Source organism: Sardina pilchardus, chromosome 22 (assembly GCF_963854185.1).
Source record: "Sardina pilchardus chromosome 22, fSarPil1.1, whole genome shotgun sequence".
Classification (NCBI taxonomy): Eukaryota; Metazoa; Chordata; class Actinopteri; order Clupeiformes; family Clupeidae; genus Sardina; species Sardina pilchardus.
In genome coordinates this window covers 22,801,718-22,824,217 of record NC_085015.1, presented here as the reverse complement: position 1 = coordinate 22,824,217, position 22,500 = coordinate 22,801,718, and the positions used below count along the sequence as shown (strand labels likewise).

The 22,500-nt window shown below is 42.8% G+C and overlaps 1 protein-coding gene across 1 annotated transcript in view; it reads left to right on the top strand.

Annotated features, from left to right (window-relative positions):
• Positions 1-4,850, top strand: part of tbkbp1 (TBK1 binding protein 1) — a 61,065-nt gene extending 56,215 nt beyond the window's left edge. Inside the window, exons 9-12 of the mRNA XM_062527054.1 lie at positions 2,911-3,265; positions 3,309-3,312; positions 3,549-3,764; positions 4,647-4,850. Of these exons, the coding sequence (XP_062383038.1) occupies positions 2,911-3,265; positions 3,309-3,312; positions 3,549-3,764; positions 4,647-4,778 (707 nt within the window). The 3' untranslated portion in view covers positions 4,779-4,850. The remainder of the gene's footprint in view (positions 1-2,910; positions 3,266-3,308; positions 3,313-3,548; positions 3,765-4,646) is intronic.
• The last annotated feature ends 17,650 nt before the right edge of the window (positions 4,851-22,500 follow it).

The window sequence follows — 22,500 nt, the reverse complement described above, 5'->3', positions numbered from 1 at the left end:
GTTGGAATGCCAGTGTCTCCACCACAAAAAAACATTCTGTACATCAATCGCATTTTAGACAGTGCAAGTGCAATTTGTCTGTCGGACATAGACAGGGAGGCTCTTATGTGTCAAGTGCAGTAGCATGTTGATGCCTAAAAGGATTTAAGCATAGCAGAGATGGGATGAGCTATTCTCATTAAAAAAGCAGACTAATGCACTCAACACCTTGTGTTTTTCCATAACTGGGTGCTAAATCCTCCTGAGTGTCAAAAATACAAAAAACTTTTTTTAAAGCCCCTTGGACGTTTCAGGCAAGACGCCCTTCTTTAGTGTGATATGGTGATCTCAGTTTTGAGCAATTTTCATGCCTCAACTGATGAAAAGTTTGCTGAGGCTTAAGCCCAAGGCCCCGTGCCCATGTCCTGTAACCTGACCGATCAGGGTGAGATGTGTAAGTTTTGCCTTCGTCGTCAGAGCGCAGGAAACTAGGGTGCTTTTCCTGTTAAAACCGCCCATAACCAAACAGAGGTGACACTCTCCTTTTTGCTGGGATCCTCTTTGCATCTGGACTACTTCTATGAGTTCCGTTGCCATGAATTTTTCTTTTCTTGTTTTTATTTTGTTTGTTTGTATTTTTTACAATTCACCCACAATGATTAGTCATGGATACACACAGTATATCGTAATGGAAAAAAACGAAGTGGCCTTCAACATGGATTATCAGAAACACTGAATGGAACAGTTAGACGCAAAAAACAGTTGCTACTGTAAGTTGCTACAGGAACCATGTAATCGGAATATGAGGGTGACGTGCATATTCCGCAAAATCAGCCGAAAATTACAAATCTATGATCTGATCAGATAGATGATGAGGCAACAGAGGAAAGCTAATGCACATTCACTCGTACTGTTCGGCTATTTCCTGTGTATTAGCTGCATTGTTTATGAACCGCAGGACAGTGCTTTATGCAAGTTAAAAGAAACAAAACCAAACAAACCTTAGTAATACCATATTTACTGCCCCAATGTATTAACGTCACTGCTGAAGAAATGTTTGCAAGATCAATGTATAAACTTGAACTTGAATTTCCTCTTGGGGATCAATAAAGTATCTATATATCTATCTATCTAAGCCGCGGCTCATAGTTGGGAAATTATGGCAATGACCATATAATATACAGTATCACAGTCATTGGGAAGTAGTTTTAAAGAAACTGATGTCAGTTGTCTCAGAAAATGCAAATGCTTGTTAAACGCTTTGGTTAAAATCTTCTAGATATTGTCATAAATGGCTAATTGAACATGAGATGTGAAAAAATAATGACTGTGGTTATGAAATTGTGATACAGATATACAGGTTTGAATAACGAATAACGAACATGCACAAAAACATCTTCATGTCTGAATGAATATGTTTACATGGCTGTTAAATCTGATTCCATCTGATTCAGCTGCCCTTTGCACTTCTGTGCTTGACTGCGCAACCATGACCGTAGATTCATCTTTTACCTTTGAAAATCATAAATCTGACTAATTGCAGTATCTGATTCATAGATGTCAGGGGGTGATTTCCTTCGGTGACTGATAGCCATCAAACTATGGCAGGAAAACGCAGATACGGCCCATTCATTTACATTATGTCGGTCGTCTCCAGGGTGAGAAAAGGAAGTTCATTAACTCAAAAGCGCTGTGGTGCATCTTTAGCCAAGAACACATCAGAACATACAGGGAAAAAAAGCACACACAGGGTAGGTAGGGGGGTAAAACGGCATGAATTCGTAGAAGACGTGTTGAACTTAAAAGAGGAAACAGAAAGAGGAAACGGAAGACTTCAAAAAACGGTGTTCTGTGGCTGAGGGGTGTTGATGCAGAGAAGTGGTGGAGCCAGGTGGAGCCAGGGCCAAGGCCTAAATGGAGCCCCTGACTCACAACAGCTGGTTCAGTATCTGTAGCCACAGATAAAAAGGGAGCAATTTGTCTCCCGGTGCCATAATTACTACAGAATTGTGTCGTAATTAAGAGGTGATTAATCGCGCCAGCACTTTGAAAACCTAAGCAATTAGATTGCATAAATAGATTACAAACTAAACCAGTACTTTCATTTCTATTCACATGTCCAATGGTTGGTGTAATTTTCTTAGCAAGTATTAATTGATTAATCAATGCATAGCATTGCCCATCTACACAGACCCCCATACAATTATCACCATAATAAGCCAAACACATGGAAGACAAAATGCGTTTTCTTTGTTCCTGATTTAATTTTCCCCATTGATGTCTTGCAGCGTTAATGTCTCCAATTTGAACAGTTGTGTCAATGTATCTAATTTCACCCATTTGAATGTGTTTTACACTCAGCTGCAATGTTTTGCCAGCAGTCACAGCAGTCACATTTCATCCTCAAAGTCTTTAACGGTGCAGTGATTAGCATGAATGCCTCGTGCCTAATGACTACTTCTCTAGTCAGGGTGTTGTGTATTGAGCTTTTAAGAATACCTCATGAGACAACTTTTTCAGTTGCCTCCTTTAGGACATACCCAACATGAAGATGTCCTCCCTCTTTCTCCCTTTCTCTCTCTTTCTCCCTCTCTCTCTATCGCTCTCTCTCTCTCTCTCGCTCTCTCGCTCTCCCTCTCTCCAGTTGAGAGGTTTCTGGATGTGTGGGGAGTTGGGGGGGTTGTTGTGTGAGGGTGGGGGGATGATCAGGTGCTTTTTAAACAAATGATGCATTGGGGCGTTTATGGATGAATGTATTTATGAATGTACATGTATTGTGTTTGGTTTGTATGAGGCGCATCATGATTTCATGGGTTAAGGAATGATTCAACAGATGGAGGTTGAACCTCTCTCTCTCCTTCAATCTCTCTCTCTCTCACTCTCTCTCTCCCTCTCCCCCCCCCCTCTCTCCCTCTCCCTCTCCCTCTCCAGTCCAGCGCCACTCGCCCATCCCCCAGCGCCACTCGCCCGTGCCCCAGCGCCACTCCCCGGTGCCCCAGAGGCGCTCCCCGGTGCTGCAGCGGCTCTCCCCGGACATGCACCGCCGCTCGCCCTCCCCGTTCGCCGAGCTGAGCGACGGTCCGGCCTCCTACTCCTGCCGGCCGCCCACGCAGCACCTCCGCGCCAGCTTCCAGGGCCGCCGGAGCTACTCGGAGGTGGCCGACCCGTCGGCGTACCAGCGGCCGCCGCGCTTCACCCTGGACCCGGTGTCCACCCTGCCCAAGCCGCGGCCCTACGTGGACGGCTACCACAAGCAGGGAGGACCGCCGCAAAGCCAGCAGCAGCAGCAGCAGCAGCAACAGGGGCAACAGCTGCAGCAGCTGCAGCAGCAGAGCCAACAGCAGCACCCGAGCGCCCGCATCGTGACCCAGCGAAGAGGCTCCCACCCGGGCATGCAGCTGGTGGGCGTCGGGGAGGGCGGCGGCGGCGGAGGCGGTGGTGGCGGCGGGCGGATCGAGTCCCCGCGCCACTCGCCGAGGGAGCTGGGCCTGTCGCTGGCCGAGGTGTCGCACCTCCGCTTCGAGCCGCAGCCGCCCACGCCGCCGGCCCCGCTGCACCCCGCGCCGCAGCCGCCGCAGTCGTCCGAGGACGAGGAGGAGTGGAGCTGCCCGCACCCCATCAGCCCCGCGCGGACTCTCGGGGCCTCCGGGGGCTCCACCATGTCCCCCGGGGCCATGAGGGGCCCGGCGTCCTGCTCGGCGTTCCCCATACCGTCGCGGCCGAACACGCTCTGCCCCCAAGCGTACTTACACGCAGAGCACGCCCAGTCCTGGCCCTCCATCAACGTGAGTGACCAACACCAAGCCATCCATGATAAACATTCACTCTACAGTGCTCTGACATGATCAATTTTACATCTGTAGGATAACAATTTAAATCAGTTGTCAGTCTGCTCGTTTCACTCAGCTTTTGTAACTACAGTACACTGGATAAAGAAGAGATAAGAGATTATAAGACATTTATTAAAAGCAGTTACAATTAGTATAGTCGCCTGATAGCCTAGACTTATGCTTGACCTATTATTTAGAGCATTAACAGATGAATAAAATGTCAGTAGTTTAAAATAGCATCTTCTGTCATTCCTTGGTACCTGAAGTATTTTTGTTCAGTGCTTCATTTGTTGTGATTAAAACACGAAAGCCTAGTGTGAACCATGAAATGTATAATATTGACGCAACTGTACTGTGCTTTGGCTGTTTATAGTTACAGTGTTTCTAAACACACAGCTTTGATCATCCCTGTGAGACGGCACCGTTTTGTCCTCGAAAAAGGCTGTTTTGATTCTGTGCTGCGTTGTTTAGTTCAGGAATGAACTCTTTTGATCTGTACGTTGTCTGCTGTCACCTGCAATGTCTCTAATTATACCAACAGCTTAACTATTCTGAATGGTCTGGTGACTCTCACCGCTATGGTTTCACTGTTTTTACCTCCTGACCACATTTACTAGACACAGACTGTTTTGTTTTAATCAGCCCCAGTGTTATCTTGATCACACCGGCTGCACCACTCTTATCAGATATGACCGCTTTGAGCAGACACTGGACTATTTAAACCAAGCAGTTGTCTTTCGAGCAGACGTCGCTGTGTTTTTTGAGGAGAGTCCGAGCCGTTTCGGTCGCACCGCCGCTCCGTCCTGACCGATGCGCCTGTGTTTTGTTTCCTCGCAGCTGTGGATGGAGACCGAGGAGGAGACGGACATGCGCAGCTGCCCGCTGTGCCAGCTCATCTTCCCCATGGGCTACCCCGACGACGCCCTGATCAAGCACATCGACTCGCACCTGGAGAACAGCAAGATCTGACCCATCGCCCTCTCCAAGCAACAGCCCCCCTTACCTTCCACCTCCTCAACTCCACTCTCTCTCTCTCTCTCTCTCTCTCTCTCTCTCTCTCTATCGCTCTCTCTCTCTTTCCTTCTTTCAGTTTCATCTTCTAACCATCGTTGTGAAAATGGCTTTTCTGCCCCCGCCTGTCGCCTGTTTAATTGTGTTTTTTTCTGGGTGCCTTTGGACAGAGATTAGGCTCCTGCGGTTGCGCTGGTGATTGGATTGAGGGGGGGAGATAAGGCTCTTGTAGTGCTGCTGGAGTCCAGTGGTAGAGAGGTGAGCACGGGCGCCCTGGAAACTGAGTGAGCGAGTGCACAATAACACTCGCAAGCCGTGGGAGGACTCTGATGAAGATCGCTGAAAGCCACAGCGTGATGTGACACCCCCACACACACTAACACACGCACACATACACACACACACACACACACACACACAGAGATTGCTGCAGCTTTCGGGAACTCTGCAGTATCTCTCTTCGATCAGGATTCTCCTAAAGCCCCCGACAGCCATGCAGAGGCAGCATTGTCCGCTGTGTGTCTTTATCAGCAGTGAAGCTCTCTCACCTGGTGGCTAGACTGTCAGGGAGAACACGGAGTGCAGCGCGCAGTGGCTAATGATTAGCTTGGTTTGGTTGGCTTTTTGTTTTAGCACCACATTAGCTCTTATGAAATTCCGTAGCTGATTGCGCAGCGTTACTGTAAGAAAAAAAAGCCCCATATTGACTCGTCCCTGACAGAAAGCCTAATTTTGGTCACTAAATGAAGCTGCCTTTCAGGACTGCTCAAAACCCCATTGAATTGTAGTTTTTACTAAAGGGTGTTTCTTAGCATTGAAAACAAAACAATGACTCACCCCACCCCCACCACAGGGACAAATGGTTTCACCCACCAGTATCCTGTTGCATCCGAGCGTGCAGAAGCATTAGGTAAGGCCTCTGGCGTCAGCACCTACAGTGAGCTGCGTGAGCTTCTGTCATTCAGTGTTCTGATTGTAGACGTGAAGACAGGTGTCCTGCAGGGCGGGCATCGTTGCTATAGTAACCGCAGTCATTTTGATTGGGTCCAAAGTTGTGTCAATCCAGTTGCTGCATTCGCAGATGGAAAATGATTTCATTCTATTTGTTTACTTTGTTTATTCAAAATCACAGCACTTTACCCAACCCATGACCACAAATCCCCCAACCCCCTTTGCTTTTGCACCCTAAGAAAAGGGTCGACATTGTAACCAATGAAGCAAAAAAGTCAGATAGTTTATTTTTTGAAAGAGAAACTCTCCAAATTATTTTCCCGTATGTTTCATAGGATTGTAGGACTTTTTTTGAACTACCAACTAGAATGAGGTACCATAGGAAGTAGGGACAAGTTACTGATAGCATTTGCATGTAGTATTTCACCCATTGTTTCCACTGTACGTCTTCCTAAAGATCTCTCCATAAAACAAGCTTTGACATGAGACCTCCAACAACAGTTCCTGTGTGAAGACCGAAAGGAACCTGAACACCAAAAAAAAAAAAAAATCTCATTGTGTATGTCCCTGTCTGTATGTTCAATAGTTGTTAGATTCCTGTGAAACTATGTCATCAACAGGACAGATAATCACCACAAATATTTTTAATATAAAGAAATGCTGTTATGAATATGATGTACGTAATTGGTACTTACGCTCAATCATAGGTTATGGTTTAGACACAGATAGTTGTGCATAGAATCATTCCATCTGAAAAAACATTCAGTCAACAGGAAATAAGTATGTTGTAGTTATAAAAAAAATTATCGAAAATGAAGAATATTTATCCTTACAAAGTCCTCAAAGCATTTTAATACTCTGAAACATAAAAAAAACAATCTTTTCAAATAAATCTGTACACATTATGTATCTCAGTTTTATTGTGTGAAATACTGTTGAAATTGAAATGTATGTAAAACATAAACTAGCATTTTGAAAGCTCTGTTGTAAAAAAAAAAGAACAAAAAAAGACATTTATAATCGACAAGGAGCTCCCTTCTGCTTATTGATGATGTAATGTGCCAATATCTATTACTGAAAGCAAACCAATACTAACAACAAATATGTTCTAAATCACCCCGTATAATCCTTGTTGAAATAGTCGTTTTTCCTTCCTCTTTCTGACCAGACCGTCCTACACCCATTTAGGGCACTCAACATGCGCCTGACCTAATTAAAGATCCAGAGAGAGAGAAGAGCACATGAGAATTGTGAGCACTTCTACTTTCTATGCTAAATAAAACCCCAATCATTGTCGGGCCACGCATATCATGACTATAGTGATACTTTTGAGGGCATCTACAAATAACCAAAAAAATGCTTAAAATAAAAACATTTAATTAAAAACAAAGAACCTATGATCTATTCGCCCAAAACTGTACATAGAAACCAATCATGATCAGTCTTGGCACACAGTGAGTCTATGTAAAGTATCTACAGCATAGTAGCGGGGGATCAAAAGCTGTGATGATAGGATCTAACCAAAGAGAAACTAAGGGTGAGAAGAATGAAGACTAAACGCATATCCATTTTTTTTCTGATGATGGCAAAGTACCAATTAAGCATATCATGTTCTCATGCTGTAAGTAGATTTGAATGGGGATATACTATGTGTATGTGATGACTCAAACACGCAGACCAGCATTGACCACAGTACATGGACAGAAAACCACCAACCCCTTCCACAGTGAGTGTAAATAGTGCATTGGTGTACAGTACCCACCCATGACCCCGTTTGACAAGAGCTTGAATATGTTTCAGGCACTATTCACAAAGAATACACTCAGGAGTTATTTAAAGAGCTAACACTGTTGTTTCCTTTTGCATTTGTGTCTTCTCCTGTTTTCTTCATTCATTTAATCCTTTCATTCTTTCTCTTTAAAAGTATTTTTCCTTCTCAATATATTGGCAAATTTGATCTTGATTAAAAGAAACATGTTTTTCTTTAAAAAGAAAGAAAGAAAAGAAACAAGAAAGTTGTCAGGTCTCTGATTTTCATCTCTTGATTCTTACTGTAAGATTACCTTACTCTATCTTCCTACGTTTATTTTTTTTTCTTTTTTAAATAACTCAGGGGGCAAAGCTTTGTGAATATGGCTTTCTTGGGGCATGGCAAATCTGCACAGGTACTACTCAAAATAAACTTGTCAAATCACAGACGACATGAGAGTGTCACACACATCTTGATGACAACAGCAACTCCAAGGAGATGCTGTCAGCAGTTATTATTATTTTCTTCTTCTTCTTCTGTAAATACCACAAGAAATAAATGGGATCTTGCACTTATGTTGCCCCAATGTCTCTAGTCATTATTTACTCATCATTAATTAATCATATAGGCCTATACATCATATTGTAGTACAGTAGTTCATTTAGAATGGCTTTCTACTCTGGTTTAGCTGAAATAGCCTCTTAGAGGAGTCTGAAAAACGATATTCCTTTCAAAGGAATCGTGAAACAGTCAAAAACAGAAAATATTTGTTTTTGCGATTTCTAACGAGTGACTCATTCTTTGATTCAATGAGCCCACCTTACCCCTGGGTATTTCCATGGAAAACAACACTATTACAAACTCATGGTTCAACCAGAGAGACTCTGTAAGCAGAATTGAAAGTCAAGTATTTTCATCCATGATTGGATTTACAGCTGATAATACAGATAAAGAAAGACCTTTTGGCCAAAGACCCTTTTGACCAAACACCTACATGTTTTCCCTATTGAAATACAGTTACACGAGTAGTCACACAACCAAGTATGGTGAGACAAAATAAAAAGTGGTGCATTTCTAAGCAGGTAAGAGGGATAACTATATTGTGTGGCGGAATAACAATTGTGAGCACTTAGACTCAGCGCAGTAATATTCTCACTCCAAAGTGAAAATGAAAGTGCAAGAGTGACTGCAGCACACAATATAGTTATCCCTCTTACCTGCTTAGAAATGCACCACGTTTTATTTTGTCGCACCATACTTGGTCGTGTGACTACTTGTGTAACTGTGTTTTAATAGGGAAAACATGGAGGTGTTTGGTCGCTTCTAACTTCATCTCTGTTTGGATCCTAATGAATGAACTGGGCTAGCTAAGTGCTATTAAAGTTGCGCCGCGCGCCAGAGCCAGTGAGTGCACGCATTGAAACGTGAGAGGTAAGTATCAACTCGCCTCAGTTAAGGGAATAACATAGTTTAATATGAAAAAACGGTGAAGTGTTCCTTTAAAGACAGGTGTGGTCAGTGATTGGACCAAAATAATAAATTAAGGACATAGTGGGAGTCTTGTTTTCAAGCTTCCATGGGTTTGCATTGCACATGCTAATATAACTACCAAGAAAAGTAATTTGCATAAATGAGCTAATACATCATTGCTATAACCACCTTTTCTCACTGCATAGTTGCTACTTGCTGCAGTATCAAAGTCTGTCAGTGGTTTTCAAATTAAGGCCTATGGTAGGCTACAGGTGCATGCATAAACAGTGATATACCAATGGCCAATGGTAGTACAAAGCTGTCTTGTACCTGTGCCTGTGTGTGCACGGTTCACGGTTTGTTCCATATTCCAGTATTCTTAATTCTTAATTCTCAGCTCCATTATTTGAATACCTCCTGACCATGGACTCTGGCCTAAGCCTGGTCCTGATCTAGCCATATGATTGCTTACCTCAGAGGGGTGGTTCACATCCCTTCTCATCATGACTGTGTCCTAGTTAGCATAACAAATCCCAATTAGATCTGAAATTTAATCTGGCGGTTTGAAGGAGGCAAAGAATGATTGATGTGTTGGTAAATCAGCGTACCGCGGTGCAGAGAAAAAAGAAACCCCTGAAATGTTTAAAGAAAGCCCCACCGTTGACACTTCCAAAACCACAGATTCAAACTTCATCACCTCCAACGTGCGTTTACAGATTAAAATCCACTTCCTGTAGCGTGGAGCAAGGGTTTGTCCCTAAAGGTTAGTGAGAAGGAAATGCTGTATCTAGTATTTGGGTGAATTTGTGTAAATTGTGTGAATGGAGACTCCAAGACAGAAAACTTTTTTCCAAATTTCCATTTGGTCATTTCATAATTTTCCCCTCTCTTCTTTTGTTCTCCCAGGAACTCTAAAACTACTAAATTAAATTTGATTAATGGGACTGATGGAAATCGCTTCATTAAAGGAACCCAATGTAGCTATTTAACCTGAAAATGACGGCTTCAAACTCATTTTGATGCTAAACTGACTTGTAATATGGAGAGTCTCTGCTAATCTGTGCCCTAAACACCTGTTGCAGTGATATGGGGAATACATACTGCACATCGTGTTCTTTTGATTTCTGTTTTAGGATGATGTCATTGCCTCAGATCTGTCTGAGATGGGATGACTAAAGGATCACTTTCAGGATCACTGAAGGAGTAAATTGCACACTTTGCCAAGAGTATTTCTTCTTTTTTGACATCTTCATTGATCATGAGGAGATGTATTCTTTATTGTTCTCAAGAATAATTTGTTCTCCTCAACTCCTGTGCAAAAGGTATTGCTTAAGGTCACAAACCTTGTGTGGTGTAAAGGAAAATGCAAAAATCCCAGCATTAAAAAGAGTCACTCCTGAAATGGCTCTTCATCTTTACTGGCTCACCTTTGAGAACTAGCAAAGGCCCTTTCTTTCAGAGAGTGTACTGTAGTTCCTTGCGGAAGTGTCATCTACTAAATTGCCCATTTACATTATAATATTCAGTAAACAGTTATCCAGATTTGTGTAATTGTGCTGTTTTAGAGTTTTAGGTGAAAGGTTGAGGAGTTTGTACAGACTCAGAAGCTACCGAGTGAGAAAGTTACGCGTGGGCGCAGTATACTAGTGTCATGTGAGCCACACCAAGCTGACTACCATTAATTAGCATAATTAACTGTGCTGACAGATGAAAGTGTAAATTATTCACCATAAAGAAGTTTACAATGTGTGTGTGTGTGTGTACAGTATGTGTGTGCGTAGACCTTGAGCATGCATGGAAACTGCATGTAGACATTGGGGTACAAATTGGCTGTCGTGAGATCCTTCTAACTGTCACTTTGAAGTTTTGTGAGTAATGAATTGTTATGCCAGCAAACTAGAGTCCACTGCGTGGGTAGGCACCATGTACTGTGAATGAACTGCAAGATGCCTTGGAAGTTGGACCCAGGTAGCCTCCAAGCCTGGGTGTTCCCATGCTGCCTTGCGCACGATTTGATTCACGCTGCTAAGGCAGCCTGGAAACTACCGCCCTAATTTTTTGCCTCAGATAGGGGACCAATCACAGAACAGGGGGGGAAGCAAGACGATGATGAGCTATGTACAGACGCATTTGATAGACATCCGTGGCGCATATTAAACGGATCACAAATATGAGAAAATGAACGTTTGGTTCCCAGACCACGTCTCATTGAGAAGCGGTGGCGCTAGCCAGGCTATCTGGTGTTGGAGTATGCCTGTCCACATGATGTGGTCTTCATTACGGAAACATTAAAACATCTTTGCTTAACTGATGTGTGCATCAGTGAACGTTTGTCAAGCAACAATTTAGAGACGAGTATCACATGATTTTACGTGAGGAGGGAGGGGGGCACATCAGTTAATTATGCAGAGTCTCCCTATACTCACTGCCTAACAATTAACAATTAATGTATGCGCTAACTGTGAATTATGATCATTGACTTGATGACATCACATAACTCCACAAAAACTTAGTTCATGATCATCAACATGATGCTATCATTAATTTGTTCATTAAATCATAAGAAATCATTCATTCTATGCATTGCTGAATATGCATATGCACAATATGACTTGTACTCTGACTAGAAAGTACCACAATTTACCAAAATATGCACACAAAAAAAGGGCATCAATACACATTATATCAGCTACAAAGAAGGTTACAAAACATCATTTAATAAATTGCCATTAATCTTTGATATGTAGCCTAAAATATTGTCTAATGTTTGTTCAGTTTGTGACGAGTGAGAGCTGGAACATGGGAGGCTCTGATTCGAGCCAATCCTGGGATCTGACTGGATCTCAAAAATGTCGATAGCCAAAGTCAAGAAAGGACCTGCACACCACAATAGGGTAGAGCTTTTTAGGGATTGAACTCCTTAAGAGGTACGGGAGAAAGCGCAATACTGCTGCCTTAGAATCACCATGTGACTATCACGTGCTGGCTTTTCGGCACTAGGCCTTCATCAGAGTGATAACCAAAGTGTTACCATTGTGAGTGACGCCTGTTACCTTCAAGTAAGTTCATCCACTAGCCTGCAGTTGAGCAAGTGGTTTCACAGATGAAGCTCCTCCACTAAACCATTTCTCTGCTCAGTTTGCACTGCATGCTGGGCTGACCTGTCTCAACCTGTGTGCAGGAAACCAAGGTGTGAAGTAGTCTCTATTTACGTGAGGATTGCAAGAGATCAGAGAGAAATGAGTCGTGAGACAAACAAAATGCATTCAGGTAGAGGTGGACGAAGTACACAATTCCTTTACTTAAGTGAAAGTGTAGATACAGCTGTGAGAGTTGTTAAGCCAGATTTTTACTAGTTGAAGTACAGAAGTACTTGCTTTTAAAAAGAAAAACTGTAGAAAACTGTAAAAAAAGAAAGAAAAGAAGTATTTCTCCTTTTTAATGTATTGTGACGTAATGTTTATTTGGTCAATAATAGGATATGCATCTTTTGGCCGGCCTTAGGACTTTAAAAGACCTTTAGGCTAGTTCCTTTCATCCAACAAAAGCTTTTGACTTATTTTCATAAAAGATGCATATCCTATTATTGGTCAATAATAGGATATGCATCTTTTGGCCGGCCTTAGGACTTTAAAAGACTTTTAGGCTAGTTCCTTTCATCCAACAAAAGCTTTTGACTTATTTTCATAACTTTGCAACTGTTCAAATGGATGCAATAATACACTTTAAATTATTATTCATTATATATTCACAAATCTAAAACATTTTCACCACCAAATACAAAACCAGATAACTCAATTATGGGTCGCTTGTTTATTGTTTAATGATGTAAAGTAAAGATCTATGTGGTGATGGTCGGGTGACTGTCCAATTTCATTCCAACTTCACAATGATCAAGGAGGATAGCCTGCTTAACCCCAGACCACTTCTCAAATCTCAATTGTCAACAGGTTCATCTGGGTTTAGTTCTCCCAGGCTACATGGAGGCTGTTCTGAGGAAGAATCTGCTGTCACCATCATCACCACAGCCAAATTCAAATGAAACTATTTCAAATCTATATAGTACAGCATTTGTCTTTCAAATGTAGTGGTGTAAAAGTCACAAGTTTCCAAAAATATAAATTCTCAAGTGAAGTACAGATACTTAAAAATCTTATTGAGTACAGCAATCAAGTAAATCTTATTAATTTCTGTCCACCTCTGCATTCAGGAACCAGCTATGACCGCGGAGCATGTGGGTCACAAACCTTTCCTCATTGGGGCAAAATCAAATTTTATAAATAAAATAAATATAATGAAATTGATTGAACAACCTCTGCCTCTGAGGAAGCCTGTTTTTTCTTTAGATATGTGTTTTTCATTGACCTGGTGAGTAGCATCTTTTCTGAGCCCAGCGGACACGATCATATCATAAATCCGGTATAGCAAAAGTTTTGAGGCCTTGCAACTCGAAACGTGAAAACAAAAAACAACCAGTTTGTTTTGTATTTGAACTTAGTGCTCTTTCATCCTCTAACCACTGGACTGCACTTGTCACATTCACTCCTCATGCAGAACAGTCTCAGGTGTCTCTGCAGAAGAGAGGGAGGAGATAGACATAACGCAAGGTGAAATACTTTAAGGTCACCTGCCGTTTCTTTCTTATGACGCACAGACAACACGCTATTGCGGTCTCTTGGTGTGCGTGTGTGTGTGCATACACATTTGTATATATGTGTGTGGGCGTATGTATTTGTGTGTGTGTGTGTGTGTGTGTGTGTGTGTGTGTGTGTATGTGTGTGTGTGTGTATGTGTTTGCGCACATACATGTGTATTGTATTAGTGTATGTGCATGTGTGTATGTGTGTACGCGTATGTGTAATAGTGTTCATGTCATGTGCATTAATGTGTGTGTGTGTGTGTGTGTGTCTGTCAGTCTGTGAGTGCGTGGGTGCATGTTTAAGTATATTAGTCTGTGTATGTGTGTGTGTTTGTGCGCGTGTGTATGTGTGAGAGAGCGCGGGAAGATAGTGTGATGGAAGAATTTGTGTGCATTCTCACCTCTCGCCAAAACGGCGCGAGCTGCTTTCACACCTTTGACTTTTTTTGGTATGAGAGCCGAGATTCAGCTCATCAGTCTACCATCGACTGACTCAACAGAAAAGAGCCAGCGAGCGATTGATGAACGTAAATCAGTTTGTGGGAAAAAGAGAGAGAGAGAAATTTCAGGCAGCCTGCCAGCAGTCTCATCTCACCACAGGCCATGAATCTGAAGTCATCTGAAGGCAATGGGGCCTACTTCTGTGGCTTTTATTACTGGGGAATCAATGCGGAAGAGCTTGAAGCTACACTGTCCTGTTTGCTAATGTACAGAGATACAGAACGTTGATATTCACCCACTTCGATTCATTACTGGCTGTGGGGATGGGGACTGTATGAGCTCCGGGGACAATTTAGCAGAGAAACACACGCACACGTGCATACACGCACACACACACACAAACACATACACACATACACACATACACACCTACACCTACACACACACACACACACACATACACACACACACACACAAAATCATGGTGATTGTATGACTCGATGAGATATCCTTGCTCAAAAGGTTCTACAAACACATGCAGTACACAAAAAAGATTTGGTCAGATGCATAGACATGAGAGACATTATTTGGAGAAGGCCTGTACTGTATCTTGCCCTGCACACATCCAACTCATCACTACACTGCCATGAAACATTATTCACGTCTTGAGTTTGAAATGAATGAACTAAATGCCTTGGACTTATCTCATCGTTATAGGCGTTTGACAGGGCAAAGTGGTGCTCTGAGTATTTGCGTCTAAGTGTGTTTTCTGTGAGCACTGTTTGTCCTCTCCCACGCCTTGTCTTCTCTGTTGTGGCTGAACGTTCTGAGAGGGTACTTTTTCAGATGTTCATTTGTGGTGCGTTGAGTTTGCGTTTTTCTTTTTTCGTACACCGCTATTAGAAACATCCTCCATGCTGTACCTGCCAGACATGGCTTTGAATCTTTTTTATATATATATATAATTATTATTTTGGCATCAATAGAAACTACTCATGTGAGAGATATGGATCATTCAGTTCAGGTTCTCAGGTTTAGCTGTACCAAAAAGTCTCGCTGCTGAGAGGCATAGATCAGAGATATGGCTCTACAAACTATTCTGAAACCAATACCCTGAGCCTGGCACACATTTAGAAATCGTTTAAACAAATCTATGGTGCTAAGTCAGCAAAAAAAAAAAAAAATGCAGTTAGGCCTTGGAGAGTCGAGTTCAAAACATTTTGTACTTGCAAAAGCATTTGCGTGCACACAGAAGGAGGAAGGGAGAGGCCTGGAGATCATCTAGTCCATGCACAACTGTGCTAATGGCGTCTCCATTACAGTAAGAGCATGCTTCTCTGTAATGATGAGTCCGTGACTAATGGCTGACGTGTCCAGACGCTATTCGTACTCTGGCTCCTGTGCACCGCGCCGCATTACTCTCCATCCTGTTTGGCATCTCAGCTCTTCCCCACACCCTCCACCACCAGCACACTTTCTCTCCCAGCCAGTGCTATCTTTCTCTCTCTCTCTCTCTCTCTCTCTCTCTCTCTCTCTCTATGCGCCTCTCCACCATGAGCTGCGGTCCTCCTGCTGCACCATACACGACACAAAACGACCCACCCATCCGCTGCAAGAAAACCACAAGCTGCTTCACGACAAGTTGCATTGCGCACACACACACATACACACACACACACACACACACACACACACACACACACACACACACACACACACACACACACACACACACACACACACACACAGTTACCAACAAACACACATGCACACCCACTCAGGTACACATGCATACACCCCCGCAAGCACATACACCCATGCCCATACATCTAGACAAGCCACTGCCTGCACAGGCTCTCTCTCGCTCTCTCTCTCTCTCTCTCTCACACACACACACACACACACACACACACACACACACACACACACACACACACACACACACACACACACACACACACAAACATAGGAACACATATGTTACAAAGAATGATCAATACCAACCCATGAATAACATGAAAACACAAAAAGTCCCTCTGCATACATCTCCTTCTTCAGCACCCCACCCACCCATTCACTGTAAACCGTACTCTTAAAATACATATGACCTCATGACCAAAGCCATGTTACGGTTGCCAGGCTTCAAACTAGGGTTTCAAAAGCAACAACAAAAAAAACAACACAAAAAAGTTTATGACTTGGCATTTTGGAATGAACCACTGAAAAAGAATTGGCCTCCCACAGCGACAGTAATTGTAAAGAGTAAGTAGGCCTACACTCAAAACGTTCTCTTTTTTTTTTAAATCACAGTTTTATTAGTATGTGTACCAAGTACAATGCTTTGCCACAGAATATAGCTTTAACAAAGTTAAATCTTAATTTAATTAAATTCAATCAATTTTATAGTGAAATGAATGTATAATGAAATCTATATGCTAGTTTCACACCATGAGCAAGATCCTAAGCGCTGACATCAGAGAGAGAGCATGCCACACAATAGATTTAGGAATAGCTTCATGCTCAAGACACTTTGTTGTCTGACTTTAAACTAAAGTAAATACCAAAGATCATGATAGAGCGCTACACTCTGCTCTAGAATCTTTGGTAAATACTAAACACAACATGCTATAAACCAGCCGAGTACATGCTATAGCAAAAATGATCAGAGACGATTTTGTAACATTTAATAATATTAACCCATCTAATGAGATTGTTTGTGAGGGACTTGGTTGTGCATACCCGTACATTTGCAAGGAAGCTCTGTAATACATAGACATGCTTTACATGGAGCAGTTACAGGGAACCGAGGTCCAGTTCTAGAATGACGAGGTGATATTCTTGGGTACGAGAGAGAGAGGCCCCCGCTATCTGGTGGGAGATAGAAGTTGAGACAGCAGAGAGAGTACAGACAGAGAGAGAGAGTTCAGACACACAGAGAGAGAGATAGAGTACAGACACAGAGAGAGAGAGAGATAGAGAGAGTATGTACTGTTGGAGGTTAACACTAATGCATTTTCCTCCATGTTGTGGTCAGCCATTTTTCACACCTGGTACTTCTGAAGAAGGCGAGTAACTGTGCAGAGGTAGAGTTCTGCCAAGGCAGATGTGCAGATATTTCCAGAGTTCTTCCGTGTGAACAAATCCGATGAAATTCTAGGGTAAATCACCACAGAATTAAAAAAATGAAATGACCAGAACAAAAAAGTTATATTTAAACAGTGACCTGTGTCATTCCTCTAACGCGTCTTTTTTTTTTTGACCATAGCCATTGCACTTCTAATGCACTTCTAATGTGCTCTTTTGTGCTGCAAGTTTGCACTTTCAATAGCGCTTCCGTCAGAATGATTGGAACTGATGTTATGTTTAAAGGCGTAGCCTGCTTGCAAATAACGTCACATTTGTTTGCCTTAATGTTTGTATTTAAATATATTTGGACGCTTCTTTCCAAAAACAAGATACATTATATTTTAACCAAGGACCAAACAAAACACTCCAGAGGGTTCTCTTATGCCTTACTTCAGTATTTCCAGAGAAACTCCACACATCGTTTCGTTTTTGATAAGAGGACAGGTTGTACCAACTGTTTGTTTCCAGTTCGGAGCTGCCTACAGAGACCGGGGCAGGTTTACATTGTTCTCATGGAATGGGCAACTAACAGAATGTGAGGGGATTTACGCTGAGTGTGTTGAACACAAACATGTATTGGCTTGAAACTGCGTACGATCACTGACTACACCTTTAACTTCTCAAATGACCACATGTCATGATACCCATCATGGAACACCCAGTGATAAGATTTAGTTCTTTACCAGAATATGATTAATTTTCAGGTCTGCTCCAATGCCCTGCCTGGTCTCTCTCTCTCTCTCTCTCTCTCTCTCTCTCTCTCTCTCTCTCTCTCTCTCTCTCTCTCTCTGTCTCTCTCTCTATCTCTCGTTTTTCTGCTCCTCTACCCTCTACTCTGTGCTTGTCTCTGCTCTCTCCTGTCTTGTCATTTACATACGTATACAGTATCCCCTTCTTGTCTCACTAGCTCACTCACTCTTATTTCCCTCTTACTTCCTCTTGTTTTTACAAGTTCTTTACATGCTATGTATTTATTCAGTTGGCAACTGTTCTATTTGAAAAAATGACACCCATTTATTGTAACCGCATAGCAATTATTTATGGTCGTTAACACCAATTTGGTTTCAATCTCGGTTCCTACGTACTTGTAGATGTACTGATGTTTACATGAAACAACACATTTTGTTCATTGTAAGAATACTGTATGATTGTAAGATTCATTCAATACTATATCTTACCAACTTCTGCATAATACCTGCTAATGTTATACCAGACTAAATGGAGTCAGATTGATTGGTCTTAATCATTTTACAAATGTGAAGATTGATATTGTAATAATATTCTATGTTTAGCCTACTACTCTAATGCGTACTCCTGTTACAAGACATAACAAGCTTGATGTAATGATCCCTGTCAGTTGTTGGCTCTATACTATCTAACGTGGCGTTGGGTGTACTGTATGTGAGTGTCTTCCCTGGCTCCTCCTCTCTGCTTCCCTGCTCTGCATCCCTGCTCCCTCTCCACTAGATGGCCAGCCAGACCACCAAACGCCAGAGCCTCCTCACCACAGACCTGGCACAGGCCTGCCGGACCAGCTCAGTGCAAAGCACTCGCAAACAGAGAGAGAGAGAGAGAGAGAGAGAGAGAGAGTGGTAGAGAGAGAGAGAGAGAGAGAGAGAGAGAGAGAGAGAGAGAGAGAGAGAGAGAGAGAGAGAGAGAGTGGGAGAGAGAGTGGGAGAGACAGACAGACAGCTCTCCACAAGTTAGAATATAGCATTTGGAAGTAAAGACCTGAGGATACTGAATGAGTACAGAATGATACAATATTGTCCAATGACAAAAAAATTGTCATTATCAACATTTTACATTAAAGAATACTGACTTGTTTCCAAATGTAGCCTTTTCACATCTAATTGGGGAAATGATTTCAGGAAGACTTCCGTCCAATACTCAGTCCTTTCACTATTGTTAACTGATCTTATTTATCATCATATTTTAGCATGTAAATATTTACTGTTGGTGTTGAGCTGTTTGACTTGCTCGTTTAGATGAAGCAAGGGCGCTGCTGCAAAGTCGATTAGCATGTTTACTTCATGTTAATTAATTAAATCCAATTCCAGGGTGGCTGGTGCACAGGCCGTCCCAGGATCGAATAGGGGGAAGCAGAGAGCACAGCTTAGAGAGAGAGAGAGAGAGAGAGAGAGAGAGAGAGAGAGAGAGAGATGGAGAGATGGAAGCGTCAAATGTTGAGCGTGGTGCTGTGACCTGCATTTGAACTGCTGACCTGTGTAACTCACCCATATTGATGGCGGGACACACGCTCACACACTCAGTCTCTCTCACACACACACACACACACACACACACAAACGCACACACACACAAACGAGCACACACACGTGCACACACACACACACACCAATACAGCATGGCCCAGGGGTAGATGACAGTAAGGGGGAAGGGCAGGAGGGAAAGGGAGAGCGAAAGAGATGGAGAGACAGAGAGAGACGGAGAGAGAGAGAGAGAGAGAGTGAAAGAGAGCGAGGGCATCATCCTGGGAGTAAAGAACTCCTGTCGAGTTTATTTGGTCCAGTTTTTTCCCCTCTCTTTCACTGGAATAATTACTGAGCAATGGAGCCAGACCTCCAGAGCCTCCCCTGACCCCTGCAATACGCCTGCAAGCACATCCTGTAACTTCCATCACTACACCAGAGCATATGGCGGATACATTTGAAAAGGTATATGTTTATGTACGGTGTATACATGTCGATAAATGTATAGATTTTATTTTGTGAAACAATCATGTTTTGAAATTATGAAACAGACTGAGATAATAATTATTTACACACACTCATACTGATGAAAATGTGCATGTGTGTGTGTGTGTGGGCGGGGGGGGGGGGGGGGTCTTTCTAATGAAGCCAGAAACTGCGGTGGAGATTTCATAACTAAACACTGGAACCACACGCGCTGTGGTTGATGTTCATATACTGGAGCAGCAGCGTATACATACTGCAGAGTGGGGCCACACGCATGTGCTCGGCCTGAACATGAGTGTGTGTGTGTGTGTGTGTGTGTGTGTGTGTGTGTGTACGAGGCCTGTAGCAGCTGTGCGAGAGTCAGCCAGCGAAGGAAGCGAGGTCACGCTCTTGTTCGGCGTCTAAATGATTCATGTGTGCGCCTTTCTTCATTCAGAAACTAGCGTCATGAGCTCAGGATCTGCACCTTGACTTGAAAATTTAACTAGTCAAATTACTGTAAAATCATAGAGGAGCTTTGCTTCATTTCCTCTAAAGTAGCATAGCTGATGCAATCTCCCTACCCAACACGACAACTGCCTACAAGTCCTGTGATAATTCACATTTGGTAAAACATGAAGGTCATCGCTATAATAACTTATGAGACACTCATAATACCATAATAATAATGTGATCAGACAGCATTCTAATAATTGTTATCATATTGGCATGCATGAGAGTCTATAGAAATGTTTATAAGGCGATATTACCTGTGGCTTTAATGTATTATAAATGATGGTTATTCCAGATTTGGTCTCAGATCATATGATCTATGATAATGCATTACACTTGACCCTGCTCCACCCCCCCCTGGTCACTATGCTGATACATTTGAACAACGATGGAATAAAACCTTAGAATAAGTTTTAATGTGGCATAGCATGTCTTTGCTTGCTTTAGTAAAGTGTAAAAATGCCCATACCAGTATTAAATATCAAAGGCAGGCATAAAGTAGTATACTGTAGACTAATTAAGTAATTGTTAAAAGTAAAGTGAGACACATTTTGCTTGGGGAAAGCATATAAACCCCATGTACTGATGATCTTCATCGAAAGTGCTACCACAAATTCTATAACAGACGTATTGCATTCTTATGCAGGAAATTACTAATTATACACATGCCTCCAAGTATTAGGCTATGTCTCCTGCACCACCTAAGTTCTCTCTCTCTCTATCTCTGTCCCACACACAGACACACACAGACACAGACACACACTCACACAAACACTCTCAAGTTGTGCACTCTCAACTCTCCTGTCTCTCTCTGAGGACTCATCCTCACTAGTAGTCTTTGTAGTCCCCTTCTAGTGACAGAACCTCACCTCATCAAAGGGGCCGAGTCACGTCCTCGCAGGTGTTTAGCTCACATTTAGAGTAAACAGGCAGCTTTAATGGGTTTCCTGTTTGGATTGCCATCACACAGATTCTGTGCAGAGGCCCTTTGTTCATTAGCAGCCCCGGCGAGAAAACAGGATGAGATCAACGTGAGCAACTCCGCTTCTCGAACAGACCTTTGTCATTCCGACACAGTCTTGCCATTTGTGGACACTACTTCTACTGCTATACACATAAATCAAGTATACTATTTCTACAAAATATTCTATTTCTATACACTTCTATATTCCATATTTCTATATTTCTATTTCTAAATATTTCTTCGCAGTACTACTTCAATGTCAAATCTCATCTCCTACTGTATAACTTTACTAAGTATTCTACTTCTACAATTAAATCATGTATACTATTTCTAAGCAGCATACTACTTCTATGTCAAATACTTAATCTTATCTCCTATAGCTTCTACTAAGTATTCTACCTCAATACAATTAAATCAAGTATACTATTTCTACGCAGTATACTACTTCTATGTCAAGTACTGTATCTTATCTATAAATTCAGCCGTGTTGTATTTTAAATCTTGAATCTTATTCACTGTAATAAACAAAGGGAATCTAAAGAGCCTACAGTCAGATATAACATGCTATACAGTATGTGAACGCAAAATGGCAGAATGCTGCCTGTTCCACCGGGTTCGTGGCACAAGAAGCCGCCAGTCTGCCGAGCGACGGCGGTGGGGATGATTGGCGGCCGGGCGGAGGCAGGGGCCCCCCGTAGCAGCTCGTCATTAGCCGGGTGCCGCGCGGCAAACGGGTGGCACAGGCCTTTTTTGCCCCGGCGCCGCGGCGGTATCACAGCTCCGATCTGTCACCCTTCGCTTGCCCCTAATGTGCGAAAGCAAGACGTGTTGCGCCTATTAGCACATCCTGGCAAGGCTGGCACGCTGATCTGCTGTATCCCCTCCGCAACGCGCACACACACACACACACACGCGCACACACACACACACACACACACACACACACACACACACACCACACACCACACACACCACTTCCTCTCTCCCCCATCCCCTAAGTCGTTGCCACTGCCCCGATTCATACCCCCCACACACACCCCTCCTCCACACACACACCCCCTGGGAGAGGGGCAATATGGTGGCACGCGGTCACAGCCCGCCAGCCCGGCCGCCTGCTGTCACAACACATCAGCATAGCTGGGCCTATG